Source organism: Oncorhynchus gorbuscha, linkage group LG19 (genome assembly GCF_021184085.1).
Source record: "Oncorhynchus gorbuscha isolate QuinsamMale2020 ecotype Even-year linkage group LG19, OgorEven_v1.0, whole genome shotgun sequence".
Lineage (NCBI taxonomy): Eukaryota > Metazoa > Chordata > Actinopteri > Salmoniformes > Salmonidae > Oncorhynchus > Oncorhynchus gorbuscha.
This window is the reverse complement of record NC_060191.1, coordinates 8945377-8969311: the sequence shown is the minus strand read 5'-3', so window position 1 is coordinate 8969311 and position 23935 is coordinate 8945377. Positions and strand designations below refer to the sequence as shown.

General features: G+C 45.0%; 3 protein-coding genes across 5 annotated transcripts in view; all 3 read left to right on the top strand.

Moving 5' to 3' along the window:
- wu:fe05a04 overlaps positions 1 to 4983 on the top strand; it is a 16554-nt gene extending 11571 nt beyond the window's left edge. For all 3 annotated transcript variants that reach the window (XM_046314419.1, XM_046314418.1, XM_046314420.1), the window contains 2 exons: positions 1042 to 2024; positions 2195 to 4983. In XM_046314419.1, coding sequence (XP_046170375.1) covers positions 1042 to 2024; positions 2195 to 4075 — 2864 coding nt within the window. In that variant the 3' untranslated portion in view covers positions 4076 to 4983. The remainder of the gene's footprint in view (positions 1 to 1041; positions 2025 to 2194) is intronic.
- A 59-nt stretch (positions 4984 to 5042) lies between these two features.
- Positions 5043 to 8251, top strand: LOC124005293 (zinc finger protein 383-like). Its single transcript, XM_046314421.1, has 3 exons — positions 5043 to 5562; positions 5854 to 6037; positions 6178 to 8251. Exons 1-3 carry the CDS (start codon positions 5536 to 5538, stop codon positions 7614 to 7616), a joined length of 1650 nt encoding a protein of 549 aa, XP_046170377.1. The 5' UTR covers positions 5043 to 5535; the 3' UTR covers positions 7617 to 8251.
- A 2266-nt stretch (positions 8252 to 10517) lies between these two features.
- Positions 10518 to 19784, top strand: LOC124006270 (carcinoembryonic antigen-related cell adhesion molecule 18-like). The gene is made up of 7 exons (XM_046316188.1): positions 10518 to 10676; positions 12504 to 12625; positions 12960 to 13164; positions 14027 to 14172; positions 15469 to 15613; positions 16527 to 16680; positions 18960 to 19784. The coding sequence occupies exons 1-7, from the start codon at positions 10619 to 10621 to the stop codon at positions 19045 to 19047; spliced, it is 918 nt and encodes a 305-aa protein (XP_046172144.1). The 5' UTR covers positions 10518 to 10618; the 3' UTR covers positions 19048 to 19784.
- Positions 19785 to 23935: the final 4151 nt, after the last annotated feature.

Below are 23935 nucleotides of genomic sequence, written 5' to 3'. Positions count from 1 at the left end.
CGGTTCTCAAGTTGAGTCCGAAGTAGAACGGGTTGGGTCAAGTCCAAGTCGTGCATTTTAAGAGCTAGTCGAGTCGCACGTCAAGTAAAAAACAACATCTGTACATGTAATGACTTGTTCAACTACAAGTCTTTGTCTATTGAGGCTACCAGACAGCCCTTTACTTCATTATTTTGTCTCTAACATATTTTGATTATGTAATTATTAATTTTAACAACAAATTCCAAATACAAGTAAATGATTCATTTCAAGCAATTTTGACATACCAAGAGAGCAGTAGACTTATGCTAGTTGCTTGTTAATATTTGGTATATATTTGGTAAACAGTTAATATTATTAATCACCAGACATTTTTGGAGCTGCATGTTTGCGCTGCATCCGATCCTATAGCTAGCTGTACAGCATGTGACTCGAGTCCACACCTCTGCTATCAATGTCAAGAAGTTTGTATGAATCTTCCATTTGGCGTGTCTAATGATGTTATGACATGACAACTGCGTCTTGAGTTCTTGGCAACCCTTCCCCCGCTTTTGTTTCATGCTGGCTGAAGACCTGCTACTAGCTACTAGCTAACACACCGCACAGATGAAAGCAGAAACCTCTAAGTATCTTTGCCTTAGATGAATAGGGGAAACCTCTAATTATACTGTATTTGCTGACACAGTGCAGTCAAATTTTGGCACCAGTAGACTAGCTACCTAGTTATGTAAACCACGCCCCTCTGCGAACACCCTTATGCAATTGTTGGTTACAAGGCGGTACTAATTTAAACGAGGTAAGAGAATATCACCGTACCATTGATTTATTCAAATTTGAGATTTTGTGATGTCATATTAATATTCCCCGCCTCTTGAATCCTGGTGTTTGACATTGGGGAGGGGACCAGTAACTTTATGATCAAACTTTAGCAATGTAGAAGCAACAGTCATTTTTTATACTTTAGGTATCCTACTTTGATCTGGTTTCATCCAAATATCATACATTTCCTGAAAAACGTTTTGACTGCTGTACCTTTAACACCCTTCTCCCTCTGCCTTTCAGAAGCAGAGCCTGGAGGTTCAGGCGAACACCGCTGTAGCGTCTGTGACCTCGTCCTTTCCTCCAGCTTCCAGCTCCAGGAGCACATGAACCTGCACACAGGGGCACGCCCCTACTGCTGTGCCGAGTGTGGTAAGCGCTTCTGTCAGCTGGCCAACTACCGCTCCCACCTGCGTACGCACGCCCAGCCCCAGACCTCAGTCCCCCCCGTACAGCTCCGCTGCCGTGTCTGCCTGAAGGGCTTCGATTCTGAGCAGGGTTTGAAGGACCACCTAGCCAAGTCCCACTTTGAGAAGGAGTTCTATGAGTGTGACGCATGCAAGCGCATCTTCACCTGCCTGACCAAGTGTGAGGAGCACCTGGAGGAGCACAAGCGCGAGCTGGCGGACCACGTGTGTCTGCAGTGCTGCCGCCGCTTCCGCCTGCGCCGCTCTCTCCGCCGCCACAAGGAGCGGGGCTGTGTCCGCAGCTATCGCTGCACCGACTGCCCCATGAACTTCAGCCGCAAGAATGCCCTCCTCAAGCACAGCTTCTCCCACCTGGGCCTGCTGCCTTACACCTGCATCCAGTGCCATGCACATTTCCGCCTGGCCAGGCTCTACCGTAAGCACGAGTGTGAGCCGGAGCGGCTCCACTGTGTGGCATGCCTGGGGGTCTTTCAGAGCCACAACGACTTCCAGAGGCACAAGAGGGAGACGGGCTGCTGGGGCCAGCAGGGGACCAAGGGGGATGAGATCCGCTGTATGGAGTGTGGCCAGGCCTTCTCCACGGCTGACGAGCTGAAGAATCACGCCGGGGCGCACCAGAGGGTGATGACCTGCTCCGAGTGCGGCAAGGGCTTCCGCTCGGCCTTGATGCTGATGTCACACATGGGGGGGCACGCAGGGTCGAGGCCCTGTCTGTGTAAGAACTGTGGCCTGGGCTTCCCTCACCAGCAGGGTTACGAGAGCCACCTCAAGGACTGTGGACGCAAACCCCCTCCTGTGGTGAGTATGAGTTACCCCCCTAAGGACTGTTGAAATATACTGATATATGTTTGTCACTGTATATGGCTCTTTGGAAGAAAAGTATTTTCAGATTATTTTTATTTAAATTGGATTGGATAGAGAAGGGTACAAGTAGCTCTCTGTTCACTGTTGTAACTCGCTCTTTGTAGATGGCTCCAAAGAAACCCCGGAAGGACGCACCTGCTGCTCCTTCCAAACCGCTATCCCAGCTCGCTCCAAGTTATCTCCCTGTTTCTGCTCCTGTGAAGAAACTAGAGAGACAAGCGTCAGCACCACTTTCTACCCCAGTGAGAATGCCAGGCTCTGCCCCTGCCAGAGTCACTATGGGAGTCTCTGCTTCTACCCCAGTGAGAATGTCAGGCTCTGCCCCTGCCAGAGTCACTATGGGAGTCTCTGCTTCTACCCCAGTGAGAATGCCAGGCTCTGCCCCTGTCGGAGTCACAATGGGAGTCTCTGCTTCTACCCCAGTGAGAATGCCAGGCTCTGCCCCTGTCGGAGTCACTATGGGAATCCCTAACACCACTGCTGTCCGTGTGGTGAGCCCTGACCAACCCACCAAGGGTCTGTGGAAGCTCAGCCTGGACAAACAGCCTCCTCCTGGGGTGTCCTTGGTCATGTTTGTCCCTGCCAACACCCCTCTGGCCTCTGGCCTCTCTGGCCCATCCTCCACCTCCCAGCTTCCAGCCCTCTCAGGCACCCAGTCCCAGTGGAAGGTCCTCAACCCAGCACCAAATCCAGGAGCCCCTCCGGTGCTGTGCCAGTCCAGCTTCACCTCTGAGCCGGGCCTGAGCCTCATTGCAGAAGCAAACCGGCGCTACTCCTCTGATGCCCCGCTGGATCTGGCCTTAAAGACAACTTACTACGAACAGGAGCCTGCTAATTTACTACCTCTTGATCTGTCTAACAAGTCGACTTGCTCCACTCCTCCTGCTAACCTTGTAGTCAAGACTGAACCGAGAGACCCTGGGTTTGCAGAGGAGACTGAGGAAGAAGTATTCACAAGTTTAACAGGTGATAAAAAGGGGATAGTCTTTCAGAGTAAGAGGGAGCCAGGGGAGGATTCTAAAATGGAGGCTATGGCTCAGAAGGGGGGAAATAGAGAAGGGAGTGGAGATGAAGACAGGCAAAATGACAACAGAGATGATGGAACAGCTCAGTCTCAAATGAAGAAGGCACCAAAGCCGGGAGTCCCATCAACACTGCGGCTCCTGACCGTCAAACAGACAGAACCTTTGAAGAACACTGCCAAAGTGGATCTAGTGAATCAGCTGAAAATTGAGTCAGTCAGCTCTTTGCACTCCAAAATGCTTCGGGGCTTAGTCCATATAAAGCAGGAACCACTGTCTCTAGAGCCTGACAGTGGAACACAGAGCTCAGACTTCTGTTCGTACAGCCCGCTGACAGCATTGAAGAGGAAGATGGAGCCAGACGTGGGGCTGGACTTGAGATGGGATGGGGGCACCCCAGGCTGTGTGCTCGACTTGAGGTTGAATGGAGGGAACCCAGCCAGGTGTGATGTGGCGGAGAAAGCAGAGGAGAGGAACATGGAAGGAGACCGTGTAGAGGAGGAGCTTGATGGTGGCGAGAAGGATGGCGCAACAGAGGAGAGGAACATGGAAGGAGACCGTGTAGAGGAGGAGCTTGATGGTGGCAAGAAGGATGGCGCAACAGAGGAGAGGATCATGGAAGGAGACCGTGTAGAGGAGGAGCTTGATGGTGGCGATAAGGATGGCGCAACAGAGGAGAGGAACATGGAAGGAGACCGTGTAGAGGAGGAGCTTGAGGGTGGCGAGAAGGATTGCGCAACAGAGGAGAGGAAAGCAGATATGGATGGATCGGAGGAGAGGAAAGGGGAGGAGGATGGAACGGAGGAGACTGACGCCCCTGTTGATGAACCCACAGCCCATAACCCAGAGACACAGCTCCCCTCCTCTCTCATCCCCTCTCCTCCCTCCTCACCACCATGTAAAAGACGAAGGTCACTAAGGACAAGGGAAAAGCCTAGAGCCCTACGTGACTGTTTATTATAAGGGGAGTACTTTAGACAGAGTGAAAAATGGGATTGCTGACAACAATGTTAATTAGGCTGCCTTTTAATGGCCCAAGAAACAGAGGAAAACATAACCAAGCTTACTTTAAAACAATTCATACTAGGCTTGTTATTAAATTCTAATAGCAACACATTTTGTGGATTAGTGGTGATTTTGATAAACCATGCCTCTACATGAATTTGCCCTCTGGATTTGGTTGCTTTCCTGTATTCCAATAATTTTTTCTTAGCTATTGAAGACTTACTATGTCTATGTTAAATGTACCTGCTAGTGTTTAGTGAGCTAGCTAACAATCCTGGTTGTTAGCTGCTTACTGTGTGGCAAGCGATTGAGATTAGGGTAAACAGTGGCTATTGTTTTCTATATTACAGTAGTTGCGTATGTTGGCAATAGAGTCATGCACCTTTCCAAACACTCCATATCTATTTGACTATACCAACATAATGTATTTGTTTTTTTTGTTATAGGTTGTCTAGTTAGTCTTCACTTGAATGTCATTGTAATTTTTGTCGTTTCTATTCTATATAAGCTGCTGTATGGGACTTCAGTCGCCAAGGTTTCTTATTCAGGTACTGATGGGGAGTGTTTGGGAGCCAGGATTTAATGTACTGTCAACTTTCTGAGAAATGTTTCTCAACAGCTCGGTTTTTCTGTTTGATTTGAGTTCCATAATGGGTATAATATGCAAGAAAATGTATGTGCTGTCCAATTGTAATGTTAAATTGACATGTATATCTTTTTCTATCACGTTGGAATGTCTTGCCCCAAATTCAACTGAATGGTTGCAGTGTTTTGTAGAGTTTAAAATATTCTGTTCTGAAATTGGGATCTTAAAGGATACAAATAAAGATCAACATGTCGGAATGGTATGGAGGGGTTTTCTTGGAAAGCCTTCTTTCATTGACCAAAACAGAACTCTTACTTGAGTCCTGGGGAGGAAGCGGGAAGGCACTATGGTAAGTGTTTGTTTATCTCATTTTAAACTCAATGATAGAAATCTTAGTATAACCGAATCTAACATTTAACCAAAGTGTTGTAATCCATAAATCCAGTGTTTTATTTTGAAATGTTAATCAACTGTGCACTTGGGTTTAGCTCGGTAGGTCTGTAAATATATAGGTCTATATCCTCGAGACAGTTGGATAGTGCAAATGCGTACAGCAAAGAGCTCGGTTGAAGAAAAGACTACAAATATTGTCACATGGTAAGAAGGCCCGGAAATAATTTGTCTGTCAAATCCGGCGAAGATGATAACAGTAGTAGGCTGGCGTAAATGTGGCTGGTGTAAGAACACAACAGTTTACAACAGATATCCCCTTCATTCTCGATCGGAAAACGGTTCGGTTACGTACCGCAAATTTATTTCTCTTGCTACGAGCAATGTAGGCTGATGAAACGGAACAGACGGCAAAACTTCGTAAAACTACACATTATTCTACATGGACAAAGACAAGTTCGCTGTGAGCGTAAGTATATAGGCCTGTCAATAAAATGCATATTTTGAAGAAGTGAGAATATTATTGTGTAGCCTATTTGTAGGTATATCCATAATAAAAAAGGAACAAAAAAGCAGTCTTGGATTAAAATTGTAATTATCGTAAAAATATATATAATACAGTTTAAATATTTGTTAAACTGATGTTAAAACTATTGCTAATCTATATGTAAGTCACAAATTAAATATTATGTTGTAGTATAAGCAATCTCATTGCTATTTACAATTGACACCTATCCTCCCTCTTCATTTCCCCACCCAGCATGACCCATGCTCCTGGTTGGAGATGCACCAGTTCATTGGAGACCTGATGGTGTCTGGGGGGACTCTGGGGCTAAAAGACGCCCCACCAGCAGGCCCAGGCTCATCCCCATGCTCAGCCCAGCCCAGACAGGTCCAGGCCCAGGTAGAGAGCATTAGAGAGGCCAGAGACATCAGTGGACAAAGTGAGTGGAGAACATTGTGGAGTAATAGAAAAGGACAGCAAATACTAAGGAAACAGATTTTGTTTTCATAGGCAATGGCTTGTCTGGCTTTATAATAAATGTATTTTCTTGCTTTTGTCTTTCCCCCGACTTGTACACAGCTCAGCACCATACCTGCACTTGCCCTGGATGCCCCTACTCTTCATCTTCCTCCATCCAGACCATAAAGCCTAGCAGCACCTACAGCCCAGAGCTCAGTCAGCCCCAGAGTCAGGCCAAGGATAGCAGCACCCAGAGCCCAGCCCCTACCACTCTCACCACCCAGGGTACTTCTTCACCAAGTCCCCTGCCCCAAATCCCCACCTTCCCTTGTTTCTGCTGCCGCCGGGGCTTCCAGACCTGCACCCAGCTACAGCATCACCAACCGGGGGCAGCAGACTTTCCCTTCTCCCAGACACACACCTACTACCACCACCACTGCCCCCTTACCATCTGCCTGCCCCACCACCACTCCCACCCTGGCCTGTCCCCTGGCACCTTCCCCAGCCTGTCCTGCCAGCATTCCTTCCCCTCCTGCTCCCAGCTCTTCCACGAGCATCAGGGCCACACCCCCCCCCAGAACAATGTTGGAGGGGTGACCATAGTGTCCCCTACCCTACACCCATGCATGCACTGTCCAGCCTCCTTCCCCCGACCCTCTCAGCTGCTACAGCACCAGCGCACCCAGCACGCTCACAAGGCTGGCGGCTTCCTGTGCACTGAGTGCGGGCGCGCCTTCAACTCCCACTCCAACCTCCGCATCCACCTCAACGTACACACCGGCGCCCGGCCCTACTCATGCCCTGACTGCGGCAAGAGTTTCAGCCAGTCGGGAGCGTTGAAGATCCACCGTCGCATCCACACTGGGGAGAGACCCTATACCTGCACCTACTGTGGGAGGGGCTTCCCCCACCTGGCCGGGGTCCGGGCCCACCAAAGGACCCACACAGGTGAGAAGCCCTACCGCTGCACCCAGTGTGAGAAGTGCTTCACCCAGTCGGGGGCACTGAAGATCCACACAAGGATCCACACTGGGGAACGACCGTTTGTGTGCAGCCTCTGTGGGAAGGGCTTCTCCAACCGCTCCGGCATCCGCTTCCACCAGCGCACTGTCCATGGGATGGTGTCGGATATGGGAGGGGGTGGAGGAGCCAGTCGGTCCCATAGGGGGAGACAGAGTCTAGGCAGCTCAGCTGCTGTGGGACGCCCCAGTGCCAATCCAAACCGGTTACACAACAACCCCCATACTGATGTGACCTCCAGCATTACTCCTGCCCCGACAAAAATCCTGTCCCCTGGGTCTCTCCTTGCTCCTCCAGGGTCAGGTCTGACTGTAACCTCAGACAAAGAGCTCCAGTTCCAGTCTAGCGGTGTGAAGATCCCCTCCAGGAGAGCAGAACCAGGCAGTAGCAAGGAAGGAAGGGCTCAGCTGTACACCTGTGAGGACTGTGGGCTGCTTTTTGGGGACGCTCCCTCCAGAAACCGACACCAAACTGTAGTGCACTACTCTACAGAAGGGGTCGAGGAGGAGGGCCTGGGGGACACTGGGGGGGAGGGGTGAGAGATGGTAGATGGAAGCTTGATGCAGTACATCGTTGGATCAAAGGCTAAGGGAGAGGTGGGTGAAAATGGAAAGGTGAGAAGAGGCAGAAAGCTTGAGACTCATTGAGGAAAAATAATATGTAAATGCATGGTGGTGAAGGGAGGTGAGAAGAAAGTTAATTCCACAGTGAACAATAAACACTCTCTATCAATGGGATATATTACTTATTTGAGATTGAATTTCCACTTTAAAAGATGCACTAATTTTCACATTTTGGGAGTCCAATTTTCTGTTTGTCAAAAAGCCAATTACCATGATTAGGCTACTAAAGATGATTATTTGAGAGCTTTTGATTATTTTTGTATTTATTTTACTGGTTTGGCAAAATCCACAGATAGCATCATCTCAAATGTATGACACTGTAAGACATTGTCCCTTAGGGCAGCGCACAATTGGCCCAATGTCGTCCGGGTTAGGGGAGGGTTTGGCCGGGGTTGGCCGTCATTGTAAATAAGAATTTGTTCTTAACTGACTTGCCTGGTTAAATAAATAGTAAGTGAAGATATGTTGTATTTAGCATCATTATGTAATTTATATTTTGTAATAATATAAACTGATATTGTTGGCCCATATAAACTTGTGTATATCAGTTTATCTATTTATTTAGCTCATTGTGCCTTTGATCTCAGATTAGATCATTCATGTACATTAAAAAAAATACATATTTCCATAAACCACACTGTACTAAACTTCATAACCACTGATATATTACAGTGGTTTAGTGATTTTATTCAGGATCAATATCTTCACTGTTGGAAGATGAGCTCATATACAAAGTCTTTTTTTTGTCAGGATCGTTTCTCAGAGACACATGGTTTGTTGACCTGTTTTCTATTGCTTCAGATCTCCACCTAGTGGACATTTAGAAGCATAGCAGCAGAAACACAGGCACTGAAACCAGTCTATCTAAGCTACAGGTGTCAAACTCATTCCACGGGGGTCCGAGTGTCTGCAGGTTTTTGCTGCTCCCTTGTCCTTGATTCATGAATTGCAGTCACTAATTGGTAAGGAACTCCCCACACATGGTTATTTCAGGTTTTAATTGAAAGGAAAAACCAAAAACCTGAAGACACTAGGCCCTCCATGGAATGAGTTTGACACACCCCTTCTCTAGATCAGTGGTTTCCAATCAGTGGTACTAGGACCCCTGGGAGTACTTGGCCTATCCACAGGGGGTACTTGAGAAGACTCGTGAGATCATAGGCCTACTGGTAAAATGCACATGACGGAGGACGGCTCATAATAATGGCCGGGATGAAGTCAATGGAATGGCATCAAACGCATGAAAATCATTTGTTTGATGTATTTGATACGATTCCACTCCAGCCATTATCATGAGCGTATCCTCCCAAATGAAGGTGCCACCAACCTCCTGTGCTTCAGGGGTAGTCTGGGCAGAGCACAATTCATTTGGGGGGTCCAGTTACTGAAAAGGGTTGGGAAACACACCATGTTCAAATGCTACTGTTGCCTGTGGTCTTTCTTTCCAGACACTGACACTATTGACACTTCTGTTTGGCCAACTTCCCTTCTTTGCTATTCTGTAGCCTCTAGGGAAGTTCAAAAGGCTGAATGAGGACCTTTTTACCGGAGATTGTGTTGGTTTTCTATTTTCTATGATTGTGTATTGATGTATATAGTGTATGTATACAGGGCTCATCTGTAAAAGAGACCATGGTATCAGCATGTCTCCCTGTCAAAATATATCTTATACATCCATCTGTTTTTCCACATTGACCTGTTTTCAGTAATGATTGCCTCAGTCATTCAGGGTTTTTCAAAAACAACATCTATATTGGGCCTGTAAATGATCATTTCACTCCAGCCTCTTTGACCCAAGATGTGCTTCTGAGTGTCTCAGATGTTTACTAACTGGTATAAACTGATACTAAAACCACGGTCAGCTGGGATTCCCAACAACAGGCAAGGCTTGTATAAGGTCTCCCAGATAATTGTATCAGACATATAGTATGACAAGCCACTAGTGATGACACTACAGAAATGGCAGAATTGGTTTGCCAGAAACAGAAAAATGAAAAAGATATGAGACGGGCGTTCTTGGAGTTTGACTAATCAACACGTCTCCATGAAAAGGCTAACTCTTCCTGGAAACTCTACATCAGCATTTCGCACCTATTGGAAATGGATGATTTTGCTCTCGGTTTTGCAAGTGTTTATTTGGTTGCGCTGAAACGATCTCAAGTGCTGCGTAAAATCAGGCGACGCAGAACAGTCCACATGGGTAAATAAAACGGCATCCCCACGCTTAAGGAGCGTCCTTCCACTTGTCATATGTAAGTAAGTGTACACGAACCATTTTCGGGCTCACCTGAAGTAGGGACAAGTTTGGTTAAGGGCAGATCATTTTACTTCTAGATGGCAAAAGCTCTCGTGTGACAAAAGCCATGAAAGACACGATCAGTGCTATCCGGGATCTTTGGGACATCCCTACCCCATTAAAGTAGACTTTTAAAATGTTAGGTAAGTGCTATGGTTGTGGTTAGGGTAGGGACTTTCCAATGAACTCGTATAGCACTGAGCTGCGTGAAACTACATCAACATCCTGAGTGCACGGAGACAAGTGACGCACTAACAAGTGATTGGTAATTGGAGCGTATACTCCCATTATGATCAATGTACACACGTCTTGTTTTTACTTAATATCTACAACAGTGGAGAACAGTTATTTAAAACCAAACGGAAATAAACACTTTCATAAAAACATTCGGCACGTGGAAACAAAGAGGTGTGTGTGTGTGTATATATATATATATACACACGTGTGTAAAGCTTGTTTCCAAACTTTGAAAGAAAGACAACCCTGGAAGCCACGCCTCCCAAGTATCAATAAGTACAGTTCCAGACGTTCCTTTCCACATTCAGAGTGATTTGCAGTATTTGGATACAGACAGTGAAGCAGAGTGGGAATAGTCATCAATACCCAGAATCCAATAACAAACATGAGAGGTTTTATACTCTTTGCGATTTTAGTAATTGCACATGCTCACAGCAGTATTGGTAAATATAATTTTATTTACTTTAACTGAGTGAATTTCATTTTATTCTACTCTTTACACTTACATTTGATGTAGTCTTATTTGTTTTAATTCAACTGCAAACGTGGACTCTTCAACATTGTTCTTCAAATTAGTTGCTTAACAGGACAGAAACTGTCCAATTCACGCACTTATCAAGAGAACATTCCTGTCATTCCTCTACCTCAGCTCTGGCGGACTTACTAAATACAAATGCATCTTTTACTTTTGATACTTAAGTATATTTTAGCAATTACATTTACTTTTGATACTGAAGTATATTTAAAACCAAATACTTTTAGACTTTTATTCAAGTATTATTTTACTGGGTGACTTTCACTTGAGTCATTTTCTATGAAGGTATCTTTACTTTAACTCAAGTATGACAATTGGGTACTTTTTCCACCACTGCTTGAAAATATATTGTAGGACAGCTGGGTTGGCATTACACAAGGGCTTATACTCAGATTTAACTTGCACTCATTATCTGCACATGGTGTGTTATCATGGTTGGTATATTAGTATATTATGGGAAAGAGATGATTTTGTTTTCGGTAGCGCTGAAACGATCTCAAGTGCTGCGTAAAATCAGGTGACGCAGATGTGTGTGTGTATATATATATTATATTGTCTCTTTGTGTGGCTGTGTAATCGATTCAATTATTAATTGAGAGCGGAACTCCCCTGAAAAGCCAATTATCTGAATACGAAATTGAAAGTGTGACAAATCAAATTAATCTCTGCGCCTCTATCTATCTCCAAGGGTTTTGATTTACCTTGGAGACACAGCGCTTGTGGAGAAAAGTAATTTAAGTCACTGTTGTGTTTTTTGGTCACTATCGAAAACATGTTTCCAATTGCTTTTCTTCAACATTAACCATGGTGTGGATCGATAATGCCACAGTCATCCCCGTGAAATGGTGTGCTTTCAACGTGTTGTTCAGCTCCTCTGACAAGAAACGCAAGTGCGTGGTTGGTCTAAAACGCTTTGTCTAGCAGGGGACCTCCTACCAACCTTCTATTACATCTCCTAGTCAAGTAGACAAACCTGTTGTTCATATGACTGTATTTGGCTAAATGCCAGTCCTGTCTGAGTCAGACAAAGAGGAGGAAAAGGAAGAGCTTGTATAAAAATAAAACAATGTATTTGTTACTCAAACAGTAAGCTGCTGCAACAGCCCAGTCTGTATGTGGCCTAATGTTAGGTGCACCAGCCCAGTCTAATGCCCTATATATGGCCTAATGTTAGGTGCACCAGCCCAGTCTAATGCCCTATATGTGGCCTAATGTTAGGTGCACCAGCCCAGTCTAATGCCCTATATGTGGCCTAATGTTAGGTGCACCAGCCCAGTCTAATGCCCTATATGTGGCCTAATGTTAGGTGCACTAGCCCAGTCTAATGCCCTATATGTGGCCTAATGTTAGGTGCACCAGCCCAGTCTAATGCCCTATATGTGGCCTAATGTTAGGTGCACCAGCCCAGTCTAATGCCCTATATGTGGCCTAATGTTAGGTGCACCAGCCCAGTCTAATGCCCTATATGTGGCCTAATGGTAGGTGCACCAGCCCAGTCTAATGCCCTATATGTGGCCTAATGTTAGGTGCACCAGCCCATCCACTGAAGTGTATCAAAATACTTCTCAACAAAAAAAAAACACTGGAATAACTCTAGCAATAGGTGGCTAAACAATAATCTTGTCTACTACCAGCCATGGGACAAGATTAGCTAAACAATAAACTAGCATCGACAACTAAAGTGTATGATGATGGTGTTGATTTGGTCCTTGTTGTCTTCCTCTGTCTTGTCTAGCGGCCCTGGTCATAAAGGGACCAGACAAGCCTGTTCTGGAGAACAATGAAGTCACCCTGGCATGTCTGCTTTCTGACTCGGAGCTCAACACCAGCCAAGTCCACTTTGAGAAGTTTTCCAAGGTCAGGACAGGCTACTTCTACCTATTTCTAATTGGGTTATATGATTGCCAATTCTGTTGCTGTACTATGTGAAGTAAAGCATGTTGATGCTCTACACTTATCGAAACATGACTTGAACTCGACTTCAGTAGTGCAGTATGTTTAATTATGTCAACAGGGCTCAGCTTTATCATTTTGTTGTATATAAAATGACCAATGTTTGCAGACCAAGAAGGTAACCATTCTCACTACTACTCATATCACTGTGCCAGTCCTCCATATGACTGCTGTTTGCAGATGAGGTACATCTCTGTTTCTCTCTCTCACTGTTCCTCTCTCTCCTACTCTTCATCAGTACATGAATAAGTGGTATCGACTGGAGGAGGAGTCCATGTACCGCCGATGTATCCCTGGTGTTATCTTGAGGCGTGAGGCGAGCCAACTGCTTCTGTCCATCCGCAGCATCCAAAGCTACTTCCACCAAGGACCCTACCGCTGTGTCGCAGACAACGCCACGGCACCCGACAACTCCTCCCAGCCCCTAGCTATCACCGTCGAATGTGAGTATAGGGTGGGCAATATAGTCACATGCTTGTCTGTAACAGCTGTTTATTTTTTAAATATTTTTTTAAATAGCAAATAAGTCCGCAACGCAGGAAAGACCAAACCTCCTGGAGAGCTGCTGGGTATGCAGGCTTTTAATACAACCCTGCTTTAATACACCTGATTTGTATCAGCTGCTCCCCAGAACCTTGATTAGCTGAATTCTGTGGGTAAGTGTAGTGCTGGAACAAACCCCCTGCACACCCAGTAGTAGCTCTCCAGGAGGAGCGCCTGCTATCCTCTCCACCGTACAGTATATCCATTCTCCTTGTTTTCAAAAACAATGTTCCAGAAACGGAAATTCACAGGGGAATAGAAATACAAATAACCAGAAGAAGAGACGTATCGTACTAGTGGCACATGAAAGGGTGGCCATAGCGTGAGGCCTATTTTCCCTTGTGCTACAGGGGCGATCAAATCGACCGGCACGTCTTTTGATAGGCTTCTTTGCCCGTGGAGCAATCGATAATGGGGAATTATTTGTGTGGACAGAAGGAGAGAGCCCAAGGCACATGGAGATGGTTCCGTTGACGTAGAGCGGGAGAAAATGAACCGTCACACTCCACAGTGCACCATTGTGAGGACTTAGGAAGATGAAGGCAATTACCATTATCTGATTGTTCCCTCCTCATGGGCAATTTGTAGAGGATTTGAGGCACGATACTGCAGTATACTCAGGGATATGGCTCTGTTGACTCATGTTTCTGCATGCTTGTACACCGTGCACAGCTGCACACACGCACTCAGACCTCTTCAAACCATCATGCATTCTTCTTCTTTTATTCTACGTCTCTGCTGTGTTTCTGATCCCCTGTTCAGACATACGTGAGCTGTCTGTGTACGATGTGTCCTCCTCCAGCCGGAAGTTCATCAAGGAAAACCTGCTTGTGACACGAGGCGAAGACGTAGAGGTGGAGTGCTCCACCACAGCCTCTGAGGCACCACAATACTTCTGGCAGAAATATGTGAGTTTGGGTCTGTCAGGATCTGGCCTTCTATCGCTCGATCTCTCACTCTCTGTCCCGCTCCTCTTTCTCTCTCAGCACCATAAGAGGTGCTCAGTATTCATGTTATTCCCTGGTTTGGGCCCTCCTCTTTCTGGAGAGCAGCTTGTCCACTCAGAGGACTAATAGTTTAATGAGGTCTAGACAAGTGGCAACCTGAAAGCCAATCTGTTGATAGATTCCTAATGATTTTTCAATGTTCAGTTAATAATTGTTGAATTATTCAACTTGCTGTTACCAAAGCCACAAACCAAACACCCAGGGGAATTAAGACCTCTCAATGCTAAATGTCAAACTCCGAATGGCCATGCAGGCAACAATAAGACCTTGGTGAATTGATTTGCTGCTCCCTAGTGGTAAAATAAGGTATCACTACTTCAGCACATTGTGGTCCACTATTTCAGACCTGATACAATTTCACACCTTTAAAATCAAGTTAGTCCTCATTTTAATAAATTTTCCTGAATTTGAATGTCTTTAGAAAGAATACCCCTCCACCCTCAAATATCCCCCATCTACCTTTTGAACCAGTCTGTCCACACATTCATAACTATTTGCATAACTCTTTATACATTTGGATTTGGGGTAGAAAGTATTCAAGAATGGGGATGGGAGGAATTATAGGGGCAGAGAAACAAACAGTTTGGGCCATTTGATGGGCAGCTGCTGACTGACTGCACAGTGCCGGTCTCCAGTAATGTCCATAGGAGGCAGGCAAGAGACTGGATGCATCTGAGCCAGTGGATTTGCATGCAGAATGCTGTTTGGGCCAAACCTGGCCTTTCCTGGAAATCCTCTTAATTCAGCCCCTCATTCAAATTGAAATGGACTTTCTTGGCAGGAAAATGTGAGATCCCAGGGGCCAAATCATTTGCAAGGTGTAGTGTCTTTTTTTGTTTTGTTTCTATTCTGTTTCTCCTATTATTTCTCCCCTACTGTGTCTAACTCTCCCTCTTAATAATAGCGAGGCAGCTAGTTCTGTGTCCACAGTGCCTCCCGTTTTCTCATTATGTGTTAACAGTGTTGCCATGCTATTCTTTGCTGATTGCCTCATCTAGGTCAGTGAATTGTATTCAATTTGTTCAGGTAAATACACCTTGTCTGGGAGTTTATTGCTTCTCTCACAGGGACACGCATACTGTAACTCCACTGAGAATCATTTTCTTGACTCGTTCGCTCGCTTTCTCCTCCATTCGCACCCCTCTCTCTCTCTCTCTCTCTCCTCTCTCTCTCATCCACCATCCTTCCCTCTATCAGGGAGAGGACTGGATTGTGCCCTCCTCCAAGCTGAGGCTGAAGAATGTGAGGATGGAGGATGGTGGAGACTACACCTGCATGGCTGAGCATCCCACCCTGTCCAGCCTGAAGAAGAGCAGCACCATCTCCATCACTGTGCTGCCAGGTAGGTAGAGGGTCGGGGGTCAGGAAGGCGGGGACGACAGGGGTTGGTGTTATGAAGAGAGACAGTAAAGTGTAGGGGTTAGCAAGCAGGAATAAGAGGAGGGAGGGCGAGGAACACAGATGTTAGGGCCAAGGCACATATGGGGAGGAGGAGCTCCCGTGAAGGCGAGGGTCTTACGGCTATGTGATGGAGGAGAGCAACTGGCCACTGCGGAGGACACTAAATATGTCAGTGAAGAAGAGAACTCGTTACGTTACAGCTAATCCAATTTATCATACTGATCATTGTTCATTTTTATCAGCGACCTGCGAGATGATTACGCTGCATTAATGGTCACAGGTTTTTCCACACGATCATATCGCCAATATAGAGTCAATTATAATCCTTGAGATTACAATCGTTTCAATTATCTATCCTCCAAGTCAGTTGTGCCAATCAACCTGAATGCATGTCAATTATAACAGTGAAGACACTGCTTCAGTATGAAGTGGAAGTGAACAATCGTAGTGAACAATCATTTGCACTTCATTTTACACTCTTTTTAATCAATCAAATGTATTTAATACAGCCCTTTTACATCAGCAGTTGTCACAGTGCTTTACAGACACCCAGCCTAAAACCGCAGAGAGAAAGTTATGCAGATAAAGCAGCACAGAGGCTAGGAAGAAACCTAGAGAGGAATCAGGCTCTTCTGGCTGTACCGGGTGGAGATGCATGTGGCCATTAAGGCCAGATCGTTTTTCAAGACATTCAAACGTTCATAGATGACCAGCAGGGTCAGATTATAACCATCTTTTGCAGAAGAGTTGGATACACTACAGAATGGACAGTATGGAGCTAGGCTAACAAAATAAACTGTCTGTGAATCATCTGGTATTAATGCCTGTAGTGTGTCTGACTCTCCGGCCTGCAGCCACCAACGGCCGTCTCAACCAAGCATGGTACGACTCCACCAACCTGGTGTTGATGACCTCCGTGGCAGGGGCGGTTCTCCTGGTGCTCATCCTGTCTATCACCGTCTTCCTGGTCCGCAGGGCCAAGCAGGCCAAGAGCACCAAGGGACCCATGTGAGTGCTGAGCTCTGTGGCACAGTGCCCTCCTCACCTTTCTCTCTCCCTCTCCCTGTGTGTGTGTGGTGCCCCTCCTTTCTTTTATCTCCTTCCCCTCTCCTCTTCCATTTATCCCAGGTTATAGCCAGACCAATATATTATATCTATTGCCTTATATTTCACTCTGACTCTTACGATAGTACCAAGGCTAAGGTGGATTTAATGTGTGTGTTAGTGTTCTTGTAGACCGCCATGTCCCAGTGGCGGTGACCAGCTAGACCCAGTCGCTGACTTCCTCCCTGATCTCTTCCCTGCCCACATGAAAAAATACTACAGTTTACTATAGAATACTACCGTACTTACTGTAGAATTCTGTGGCATACTGTAGAAAACTATACTACACACTGTAGTATCCCTCTATCATGTGTAGTACTTACTATAGAATGTTGCAGAATACTATAGTAAATACTACAGTAATGTCTGCAAAAACACTACACTTTTTAAAACTAAAGTAAATACTACAGTATTTCATTTGCATATATCCTGCCCATTCCCCTATCCCAATTTGTGCCATCTATAAGTAAGACATCTACATGCCAGGTATAGACCATATATTGTGTTCCATACAGGTCAGAGAAAAGAGCTGACGTTCAGACCCCAGTCCTACCTGCTTACAGGTTATGGAAAATGTGCTCTTAGAATTTCTCTAGTAGGTTTCTTCTAAGTGAAAGCCTCCACTTCTGTCAAAGATAATAAAACAAACAGTATAGTGAACACTACAGTAATGTCTGCAAAAACACTACAGTAAATACTACATTATACTACAGTCCACAAAAACACGACATTAATTACTGTAGTATATACTACATGTTTTATTTTACTACTGTATTTATACTGTAGATAGAGTTGACTGTATATACTACACTAAGTACTACAGTAGTCACTGTAGTGTTTTGCAGACTGTAGTCCGCAAAATCACTACAATGCATACTATAGTATTTATACTATAGTATTTTTTTCATGTGGGTGTGTTTTCACCAGACTCTTGCAAAACATGTAAAGGATACTATGGTCATATAGTATGTACTGTTAAAATCACAATAAATACACAGTAATCAGACACATTGTGACCCACAACTTCTGTTGACCAACTTCATATCAGAGTGATTACAACATGAGTACAGTACATGTTTTCTATAATAGGTATTCTGTCTTATATATGAAAGCTATTGAGGTTAGGTTGCTCTTTACATCTGTGTGTTTGACCTACAGTATATTCTATAGATTACTGGTTGGCAGTCTATGTGTTCTCTTTTACTTGTCTTTCTCTCCTCTGGAGTTCTCTGGGCAGTCCATTTACACATAATGGTGCAACTCTCTATCTTTCTCTCCTCTGGGGTTCTCTGAGCAGTCCATTTACACATAATGGTGCAACTCTCTATCTTTCTCTCCTCTGGGGTTCTCTGGGCAGTCCATTTACACAATGGTGCAACTCTCTATCTTTCTCTCCTCTGGGGTTCTCTGGGCAGTCCATTTACACATAATGGTGCAACTCTCTATCTTTCTCTCCTCTGGGGTTCGCTGGGCAGTCCATTTACACATAATGGTGCAACTCTCTATCTTTCTCTCCTCTGGGGTTCTCTGGGCAGTCCATTTACACATAATGGTGCAACTCTCTATCTTTCTCTCCTCTGGGGTTCTCTGAGCAGTCCATTTACACATAATGGTGCAACTCTATCTTTCTCTCCTCTGGGGTTCTCTGGGCAGTCCATTTACACATAATGGTGCAACTCTCTATCTTTCTCTCCTCTGGGGTTCGCTGGGCAGTCCATTTACACATAATGATGCAACTCTTTATCTTTCTCTCCTCTGGGGTTCTCTGGGCAGTCCATTTACACATAATGGTGCAACTCTATCTTTCTCTCCTCTGTGGTTCTCTGGGCAGTCCATTTACACATAATGGTGCAACTCTCTATCTTTCTCTCCTCTGTGGTTCTCTGGGCAGTCCATTTACACATAATGGTGCAACTCTATCTTTCTCTCCTCTGTGGTTCTCTGGGCAGTCCATTTACACATAATGGTGCAACACTATCTTTCTCTCCTCTGTGGTTCTCTGGGCAGTCCATTTACACATAATGGTGCAACTCTATCTTTCTCTCCTCTGGGGTTCTCTGGGCAGTCCATATACACATAATGGTGCAACACTATCTTTCTCTCCTCTGTGGTTCTCTGGGCAGTCCATTTACAAATAATGGTGCAACTCACTCTTTCTCTCCTCCTCCTCTCTCTACCTCCAGTGATGACCACTCTCAGAAGAAGCCCATCTACACAGCCAGTGTTGAGTCTCTGGCCTCTACCAGTGGAGACAAACAACCACTGGTGTGACCACGCCGAGAGATGGAGAGGAGAAGTAGGGGAACAAATGGAGAAAGATGGTGAAAGGGAGTGAGGAATAGGAAGGAGGGAAGATGTCGAGGTGGTAGGAGAGGTGCCTGGGTTATGGATGCAGAGTAAAATCGAAGCTATTATCAAAGGCTGGCTGCGTCTAAGAGGAGGGAGACAAATGATTGTTTTACTGGGGTGGTTTGCTTCCAGCGGGGTTGGCTGAAGTGTTCTTGAACAAAAGGTGTGCAATTTTCTCTTTATTGATCTCGCAACCTGCAAAATTGAGATTCACGTTCTTATCTGAGGCAAGGTGAGGGGGAGGAGTCTTAGATACTGTGGGAACCCTAAGCAGCTGCAGACATTTTTCACAAGGAGGTTACCTTGAGTTAAACTGCTCACCACCAGCACTTTTGCAGCTTGGGCTCACAAAACGGAATGCCTCTTACTTTGCAAGTATAATGTGACTGCTGTATCACAAATGTGCCTTTTCCCCTCAATGCTTTTACGTGGCGTAGAATATTGGTGTGGATTTTTTCCCAATGTATAAACTTGTGTAGCATACTAGTGGTGACGCACTTCAAAGTATACAGACAAGATGTACACTTGTAGATTATTTTGCATCTCTATATTCCAATGACAACTGAAGCACTTTCAAACATTACCCTCAGAGCTATCTATTTGCTGTATTTCCTGTACTTATAATAGTCGTGATATAAAGTTGATTTGAGAAATTCTAATAGGAATTGCCCAATGTCTTTTATCATTGATTAAAATGTAGGACATATCAAGAGGGGGAGGAGTATTGATGCTGTGAAAGCTGGATGCTGGTACAAGCTTGGACGCACATACAGTAAATCCAATGGCCTCTTGACCTCCTATCCTCTCTGTAACCTCAGTTCCCTCCACTTCCTATCCATTCTGCAAGGCCTTCCTCTACTGCTGACCTTTACTGCACCTCACACACGCCATCTAACCACGGAGAGAGAGCCTGCATACGATATGCCCAGTCAATAACAGAAGGACCGACAGACAACCTTGAGGCATCTACCCATTGTTTTAAGTGAGGCTATGTATGTGGTTACACATGGTTCATTCCCCACTGCATCCTACAGCACCATTAATAACTCTCCCTCTCCCAGCCAGGCTACAACTTCATTCTTTCATTTTCTCCTCTGTTGCCTTCTAACCTTAACTTATTTCCATCACCACTTATCACTATAACGGCTCTTCTCATAACTATGTATTTAATGAAGCCTGGACTATGTGTGCCTGGTTGACGGTAGGCTGCCGTAACAGGAAGGAGATGCTGTGGTTTAACATGACACTCTGTTAACAGGAACCGTCCACGCGCTTCAGAGCACAGCGAGGATAATGTTATTAAACTGATTATTCAAGTCTCCGGCCACCGTCTGGCTTTTTACAGGCCATTTGTGTGTCCTAGCTGCTAGGTGTAAAGGCTGAGGTCAAAACGGTGGAGCCAAAAGTCCATAAAACAGTCATGCTTCATCAAAATACAGTTTGGAAATTTGAAGCGCTCTTCGTTTGAAATGCCAGTGAACAGTGTTTTATTTTGGCCTTTGAGGCATTTATGGGTGAAAAGTGTACGCATTCATGGATGTTGCTGGTTCAACAGGATGGCCAAGGACTACTAGACGACAGTGAGGTCAGTCGCATGAGGGCTTTCTGCCTCCATGGTTGTGTTTGGATAGCTCTGGCCCCTAGGCACTGACCTAGAATCAGATTTCCCTTCTAAGGTCACCAGGTAAAGTTGAGGGCTGCCCTTAGACACTGGCATAGGGTCTGGCTTCTGACCTCATGTCAGTAGCTAAAGGTCGTAGGATTGGAGTAGGCTTACAAAAAGATGACCAGCTACACTTTTACCTCACATATCATGTAGGAATAATTGTTAGAAATCGTTATTACCTTACACCAAGTATTTATCATTATTGATTCTGTTTCCTAAGAATATCCATGCACAATATAGTGATAAGTATACCCATAACCACACAATGGTTATTACATTAGCCTATAGTTGGGTGACTAGCTGATGCTGCGAACAGGAGTTCAACATGTCTCAGCAAGACAGACAGCAGCAGCATACCGGTCTATGGAAGCCTGTCTCAGTGGACATCTCCATTGGAATGACTAGAGCATGTATAGTTCTCTTGAATAATATAGCAACTAGGGCCCGCTCAAAGACATTGTTTAGAACACGTGGTCTCTATTCTGTTAAATTGCATGTATGTATGTATGTATGGGTTGAAATGAACGTTAGGTTTTCGCTGGAGAGGCAGGTGTTCCCCCATCATTTCTCTCCAACAATGCCCCATCTGGTGCCGGGAAGCCGCCGCTGACAACTGGGGAACAAACACTCGGAGAGAAAGTGACAGGGGGAAATGAAACGGGACGCGGGGGGCGGATATTATCCTAGCCAAAACAACATGATGAAAGCGAACATACCTCGGCGTGGGACAAGTAGAAATCAAAAGACAGAAGGAACGGAAGTGTGGTTGAGCGGGAGAAGTACAGAAGGGTAAATCCGTAGCCTACAATCATGTCAGGCTACCCACGACTACCGGGCAGAATAATTTATACAGATGGACCTATTATGGAGACTGAGAAAGGCCACTTTTTATGTAGCAATTTTAGAGGAACGTTCAGGCTTGGGGCTACAGCATTTCAATCGAGTAATTTTCAAAGCTGAAAATAAGAATGTGCCCTGCTTCAAATATATTATAATTTTCAGGCTGTATTAATACATAAATGAACAAACACATGTTAATTACAGGCTCATGTTACGAGCTGTTCTGACATGCTATGCACTTTACCCATCCAAAGGTGTCGCCAAACACTTACTTTGAAACATATTCATTCACGTATAATAAAATATTCACTGAGGTATATTCAAAAGAAAATACAATTTTCATAATGGGCCCGTTTGGTGCCACGCTCTGACTGGGAAACTCAATTTGGGGTGCAGTGCAACCACAGCATTACGGTAAACTGAGTCTCCGGTGCTTCTTATTCAGCCGTTAGCGCCCCCAAGCTCTGTCTAGAACAATGATTTGAAACCGCCGGAGAGTTTTGTTGGTTTCATTCCATTAGCGCTATTCCAAGCGGTAGTTTGCTCAAATATACCTGTTATTTAGGCTAGTGCTCTCATCTACACTACACTGAGGATTACACTTTACATTTAGAACACAAACAAACACACGTTTTTTTACTCCTAGGCTACTCCAATATCAAACTAGGTCTAATAAATCCCTTTCCTCGACAATAAGTTATATAGCCTCCATGTATATGGCCATGTAGCACATCATTTTAATATTCAGCCTAGTATGTTTTGAATGTTACAATAACATACTGTGTATATATAATACATATAGGTCTCGCACTTACAGCCAGAAGTTCAAATGGACTGCCTGTTTGGTTTTATATATAATATATTTGTAAATGCATATCATTGAATATCAAACAGTCTTATAATTATAAATGTTGGCCTAACTATGCATGTTTTGTAAATCCATTTTATTTGGTAGGCTATTAATGTTTGTTATCAATCAGGTTTATAGTAGCCTGCCTGCCTGCCTGCCCTGCCTGCCTGCCTGCCTGCCTGCCTGCCTGCCTGCCTGCCTGCCTGCCTGCCTGCCTGCCTGCCCCCTGCCTGCCTGCCTGCCTGCCCTGCCTGCCTGCCTGCCTGCCCTGCCTGCCCTGCCTGCCTGCCTGCCCTGCCTGCCCTGCCTGCCTTGATTGTAGTACGTTTTCTGAAACCACCCTCATCTTGATATTTACAATCCTCCACCTGCTTCTTGCTTCTTATTGGTCAGGGAACAATTCCGAGTCCCGCCCTCCCCTTTCTTTAAAATATATTTACATCTTTAAGTAGCCAAGAAAAACTGTCCGAACCACAGTCGTTTAGTCACGTCAACGAGAAAAAAAAGTGGGCGTGTCTAAGTGTGTCTAGTTGTAAGCACTTTTTTTGTATGTAAAAAGACCCCCGTGAATGTTGTTAAACAGAACCAGACACACTCCAGGCTGTATTCGCGGGTGAACCTGCGGGTTCACGTCACTTTGATTTCTCCAAGGAAGAGGAATATCAAAAAGAGATCAGCGGGACTATCAACGATGGCATTTACGGCCGTGTGGAACTACTCTGTTCCCTTGTCTGTCATCACTTTGCTATCTCTTGTGGGGACAGGTAAGAACGTTTTCTATTTGGGAATCATATAAAGAATGGGCTATCTGCTCGTAAAGAAAGACATCATACTTTCTGTAGGGACTTGCCCTAACCTTTTGTTGACTATTCAAGTTAAAAGGAGTGCGTGACAACCTGAACGCTAAATATGCACGGCAGGCTTTTTCGTCCTGTAAATGTGATATTTTGTCAGTGGAGAGGACTGCGCGCTGCCTGCCTGGGACAGTGGTGATTGTGTATGTGTGTACGCGCCTCCTGCGGTCTTCTGTGAAGCTTTCTAAGCCCGGTGTGGTCAGTATCTCGTTGAACACACATCGTTGATGTTTAACACACACATCGATATATTGATGCTACATGGTAGCATGGTTTATTTTCTGTGTTTGGACAGGTTGTATTATATGCAAACATGCATTGTTACGAGCCCATATTGAAAACCAAAAGTAAACATATATTGCCACCATCGTACCTTCTGGCCAGTGTTCTGATATGTTCTTGAATTGTACATTGCATCGCCATCATACTCCATAACCTATACGTCTTCCACTTCATCATTTGTATCGACAGAACATAGTTGGGATACACATACCGGGGTGTCGCTAGATATACGACGGTGCACCTCATGCGCATAGGCTATGTAACCGCACAGTGTGAATATCGATTCAGCCACATGCCTGCTCATGACAAATACCGCAG

Bases quoted from the DNA above. Each gene is read 5' to 3' on its own strand.
- LOC124005293 (XM_046314421.1), top strand. From the start codon at position 5,536: ATGGACAAAGACAAGTTCGCTGTGAGC. The intron at 5,563-5,853 runs GTAAGTATATAG...TTCCCCACCCAG, and splicing joins AAGACAAGTTCGCTGTGAGC to CATGACCCATGCTCCTGGTT. The intron at 6,038-6,177 runs GTGAGTGGAGAA...ACTTGTACACAG, and splicing joins CAGAGACATCAGTGGACAAA to CTCAGCACCATACCTGCACT.
- LOC124006270 (XM_046316188.1), top strand. From the start codon at position 10,619: ATGAGAGGTTTTATACTCTTTGCGATTTTAGTAATTGCACATGCTCAC. The intron at 10,677-12,503 runs GTAAATATAATT...TGTCTTGTCTAG, and splicing joins ACATGCTCACAGCAGTATTG to CGGCCCTGGTCATAAAGGGA. The intron at 15,614-16,526 runs GTAGGTAGAGGG...TCCGGCCTGCAG, and splicing joins CTCCATCACTGTGCTGCCAG to CCACCAACGGCCGTCTCAAC.